At 57.1% G+C, this 4404-nt stretch overlaps 1 protein-coding gene across 1 annotated transcript in view; it reads left to right on the top strand.

Annotated features, from left to right (window-relative positions):
• Nucleotides 1-3706, top strand: part of KAZN (kazrin, periplakin interacting protein) — a 10687-nt gene extending 6981 nt beyond the window's left edge. The window contains exons 2-7 of the mRNA XM_010132592.1: nt 1111-1247; nt 1766-1936; nt 2143-2332; nt 2524-2654; nt 2912-2962; nt 3530-3706. Of these exons, the coding sequence (XP_010130894.1) occupies nt 1111-1247; nt 1766-1936; nt 2143-2332; nt 2524-2654; nt 2912-2962; nt 3530-3697 (848 nt within the window). The 3' untranslated portion in view covers nt 3698-3706. The remainder of the gene's footprint in view (nt 1-1110; nt 1248-1765; nt 1937-2142; nt 2333-2523; nt 2655-2911; nt 2963-3529) is intronic.
• The last annotated feature ends 698 nt before the right edge of the window (nt 3707-4404 follow it).

The following is a 4404-nucleotide window of genomic DNA, read 5'->3' as shown; positions in this document are numbered from 1 at the left end:
GCTTCCGCGCGCTGCTTCTCGGTAGGACCTCAGAATCGCGCTGTGTCGCAGTCCAAGCCCCCATATGAAGTGACTCGTTACGGGGGGTGCAGGGAACGCAGCGAGGGCTGAACTCGTCCCGGATTGCTTTAATAGAAATAGGGTGGACCTGTGCGTGGGGGCGACTCCCACCCTCGATGGTGCTGTCATCTTCCAGCGGCTTTTGTAACACAGACAGCTCTTGGCGACCTTGGGGTTGGTTTTTCTGGTGGGTTTTAGGGGGTTTAGGTTTGTTTTTAATAGAGGGATGACTTGCAAGGTGACGCAGTAAGTGCAGGGAGCGCTGGAGGGGCAGAGGGTGTTTCACACCATCCCGCTCCCTTAGGATGCAAAGCCTTTCCTGTAATGAAAAGCAATATTGATGTTCTCGTTCCTAAACTGGGGCTTACGCTGGCGGGGCGGGGTGTATCTGGAGCAGGGTATTTCTGCAGCAGTGCCAAGGACCGGGTTCAAGCACTTAGCATGCAGAAGTTGCTGAAGTCCCTTGTCCTATGTGGTATTTCTGTGCTCCTCCCTGGTTTTACCAGACTTCCAGCAAGCTGCACCCTGTTGGTGGTCAGCGAGCATCCCTCGCTGCCGTGCGGGAGAGAAAAAACACAAAAGTCTTGGTGAATACCAATGCCATGGCATCCCCTGGTGCTCCCGCCCTGTCCTCTCACCCCTGCTGGAAGGGGATGCTCGGGGAGCTGTGCCCCGGGCTCGTGGGAGCACTGCAGGAATCCGCCTCGCTGCTAAAAATAAACCAGTTGTGGTTTATTTATCCTGGAAAGGGAGCAGCAGGTTTTCCGGCGCCGGGCGCTAGGGCTGTGGCAGCGGTTTTCCTCCCGAACCTCCGTTTCCAGCTGTCCCATGGAGGGTGGGTGATGGTTTCGAGCCGCGGGGGAGATGTGATGGGCATTTCGGGGGGCTGCCGGGTGCATGCAGGGTGTGCAGCAGTGGGGCTGAACTGGGTGTCTGCTCCCAGCCCAGCCCTGGGGTCAGAATTTCGGTACTTTTTCCTGAAAAAAATCAAAGAGATGGAGGAAGGGGGCTGCCGTGTGCCCCGTACTCGAGCCATCTTCTCTCCCGCAGCTATGAAAGCCGACCGCAAGCGCTTGAAGGCGGAGAAGACAGACCTGGTGAGCCAGATGCAGCAGCTGTACGCCACGCTGGAGAGCCGCGAGGAGCAGCTCCGCGACTTCATCAGGAACTACGAGCAGCACAGGAAAGTGAGTGCGGGAGCCCAGCACCGCGGTCTCGTGGCACAGGGGTGCTGGCAGCAGCGTGAAAGCCAGTTTGTCATCGGACAACAGACTTCATCAGGAACTACGAGCAGCACAGGAAAGTGAGTGCGGGAGCCCAGCACCGCGGTCTCGTGGCACAGGGGTGCTTGCAGCAGCGTGAAAGCCAGTTTGTCATCGGACAACAACCCACCAAAGCCCCCAAAGCTGGCCTCTTGCAACCGGGTCAGTGCTCCCCTGCTGCAAGGGCTGGACTGCAGCAGGTTGAGGAAATCAGGCTGGCAAGACAGATCTGGGACATTTGATGTCATTTTAACGAGGTGCATAGCCAGTCCTCCTCTTTGGGGGACTGGCCACGTGCCACAGCTGCCCGCTGCCATCACAGGGCTCTCGTGACACCCAAAGATGCTGCTTTGCCCTTTGGCACCGCAGCAGCGGGTCGTGGGAGAGGGGTTTGTATAGCACATGTGTTTCCTCTTCCTGATGGCCACCCCATGTCCTGTCAGGAGAGCGAGGACGCGGTGAAAGCCCTGGCGAAGGAGAAGGACCTCCTGGAGCGGGAGAAGTGGGAGCTGCGGCGACAAGCCAAGGAGGCAACGGACCACGCCAGCGCCCTCCGCTCCCAGCTTGACCTGAAAGACAACCGCATGAAGGAGCTGGAGGCCGAGCTGGCCATGGTGAGCTCGAGACGCAGCCGGCACGGCACCGAGGGTCAGCCCTGCGCCGCTGCTGCGGGCGGTGGGCTCAGCAGCTCGAGGGCTTGAAACCCCGCGGCGAGCTTTGCTGAAGATAAACGTTCATTGCAGTATTGCAGCTAAGTGTTTGCGTGGGAGGTGTTCTTGTTTTTCCCCCCTCTCACCACCCCCTCGGTGTCCTTCCCCAGGCCAAGCAGTCCCTCGCCACGCTGACCAAGGACGTCCCCAAACGCCATTCCCTGGCCATGCCAGGCGAGACGGTGCTGAACGGCAACCAGGAGTGGGTGATGCAGGCTGACCTCCCGCTGACGGCTGCCATCCGGCAGAGCCAGCAGACCCTCTACCACTCCCACCCTCAGCACTCGGCGGACAGGCAAGGTGAGCTCCCCCGCATGGATCAGGGCGTGGGGCCGAACTCATTTTGGGGAGCTGGTTTTGTCCCTCTAGATGAAAAAATACGGGCAAAGCACCCCAAAAATAGATCTTCTTGGAGGCGCTTCAGATGTTTTGTTGTGGAGTCAGGTTTGCTGGTGTGATGTTAACTCCCCTGTGCTCCCTCTGCCTTCCAGCCGTCAGAGTGAGTCCCTGTCATTCCCGGCAGCCGTCCATCATCTCCGACGCCTCCGCGGCCGAGGGCGACCGGTCGTCCACGCCGAGCGACATCAACTCGCCCCGGCATCGAACGCATTCGCTCTGCAACGTAAGGCACTGTCTGATGGGGGGGTCTTGCTTCCCCGCTGCTTGGGTCTTGCTGGGGAGACGAGCTCTGGGGATGCTGCGGGTCCTCCCAAAAGGATGCTGGGTTTGGGTTTGCTGACCTGGAGAGCCGCTTTCCTGGGGTTTATCCCAGCCCCACGGCGGTTCGGCTGCCAGAGCAACCAGCTTTTTGCTGCAGAGGTGGGGGGTCCCAGTCTGCGGTGGGGCTGGTTCAGTTGGATCCGTCTCCTTCCACCACAGGGGGACAGTCCTGGACCGGTACAGAAGAACTTGCACAACCCAATTGTACAGGTAGGACGTGAAGCCCTGTTTAAATCCCGCTCGTGAGATCCTGTCCTGTGCTAGCAAGTACTTTGTGGCGGGGCTCAGAGCCACTGCTTTGGGTTTTTAACAGAAAGAGCAGAAGCCATCCTGAATTGTAAGTCTGGGATGTCTCAGATTTCTGTGATTTGCCCCAAAATCTAGGTAATGCCGTAGGTGGTGCCCATCGTGGTCTTCATTTTTGTAAGGCTCAGCCTACATCAGGTTATTCTTCTGCATCTGACCCTAAAACGGGGAGGGGGGGCGTTGCAAGGCATGGACAGACCCTTGCTTTGACCTTGTACGTACCTGGAGCTGAAATTCTGAACCAGGTGAATTAAGAAGCCAAAAGCCCCAAAACGGGGGAAGGGGGCCCAGCTTCACCGCCAATTCCACCACATATTCCAGGAATATTTATTTTCATTTTTGGTCCAGGACCCTAACATTGCTTTGGACCCGGGGACTTTTTGTGGTCCATCATCCCCCATGCAAGTGGGGTGGGATGGTGCATGAAGAGCTCGGTGGCTAAATCCATGTCCTCTCTCTTCCCCCCCGCAGTCATTAGAGGACCTGGAAGACCAAAAACGGAAAAAGAAGAAAGAGAAGATGGGCTTCGGCTCCATCTCCAGGGTGTTCGCCCGGGGCAAGCAGCGCAAGTCCCTCGACCCCGGCCTCTTCGACGGTACGGCCCCCGACTACTACATCGAGGAGGACGCGGACTGGTGACCCCCCTGCGCCGGGCGAGCGCCGGGACCCTCTCCCCAGCCTCGCCGTCGCCGATGTACATACCCCCAGCCCCACCTGTGGACGTGTTACCTGTTGTCTTGGGAGCGATGCAGCTGTGTCGTAACTTCAGTTTTTTCCCTTTTTTTCGTGGTTCTTTTCCCCCCATACCGGTAACTCCTTTGTTGTCACTTCGGTTTGTCGGTTTGGGTTGGTTCTTTTTGTTGGTTGGTTTTTTTTGTTTTATTTCCTCCTCCTTTTTGACGAAACTTGAAACTTGAAGGACTGCTGTGTCTCTGTAAATACCGGAAATATTGTGCACTTTGTGCTTGTGACGTCTCTTGTCCGAAACCCGCTGTTTTCCGGAGCCCAGCCCGCGGGACGTCCTCGCTCGGGGACGAAGGACCTGCCCAGCTGAGGGACCTGAGAGAGAAAACACACACACCACACACACACAAAATCTCATTCGCTGTGATGTCTTCCTGGCCGAACCCCGCGGAGGCGCCACGGGCTGGTTGTAACGCCTGCCGGTCTGGAAATAAGTGTTTTAACGTTCCTTTTTAGTTGTTTTAATTTATTTGCACAAACCCAGAGGAGCTATTCTAACTAAATTATTGCAGAAGTTTTTGGGATTTTTATATTTTTCCACGTCGGTTGGGAGGGGGCGGGGAGGAGGAAGGGTGTGTTTGTACTGTACTGTCCTGGGAAGC

The sequence above is a fragment of the Buceros rhinoceros genome, unplaced genomic scaffold (genome assembly GCF_000710305.1).
Source record: "Buceros rhinoceros silvestris isolate BGI_N320 unplaced genomic scaffold, ASM71030v1 scaffold28043, whole genome shotgun sequence".
Lineage (NCBI taxonomy): Eukaryota > Metazoa > Chordata > Aves > Bucerotiformes > Bucerotidae > Buceros > Buceros rhinoceros.
Note: the sequence above shows the minus strand (reverse complement) of the source record. Positions and strands in the feature narration are given on the sequence as shown.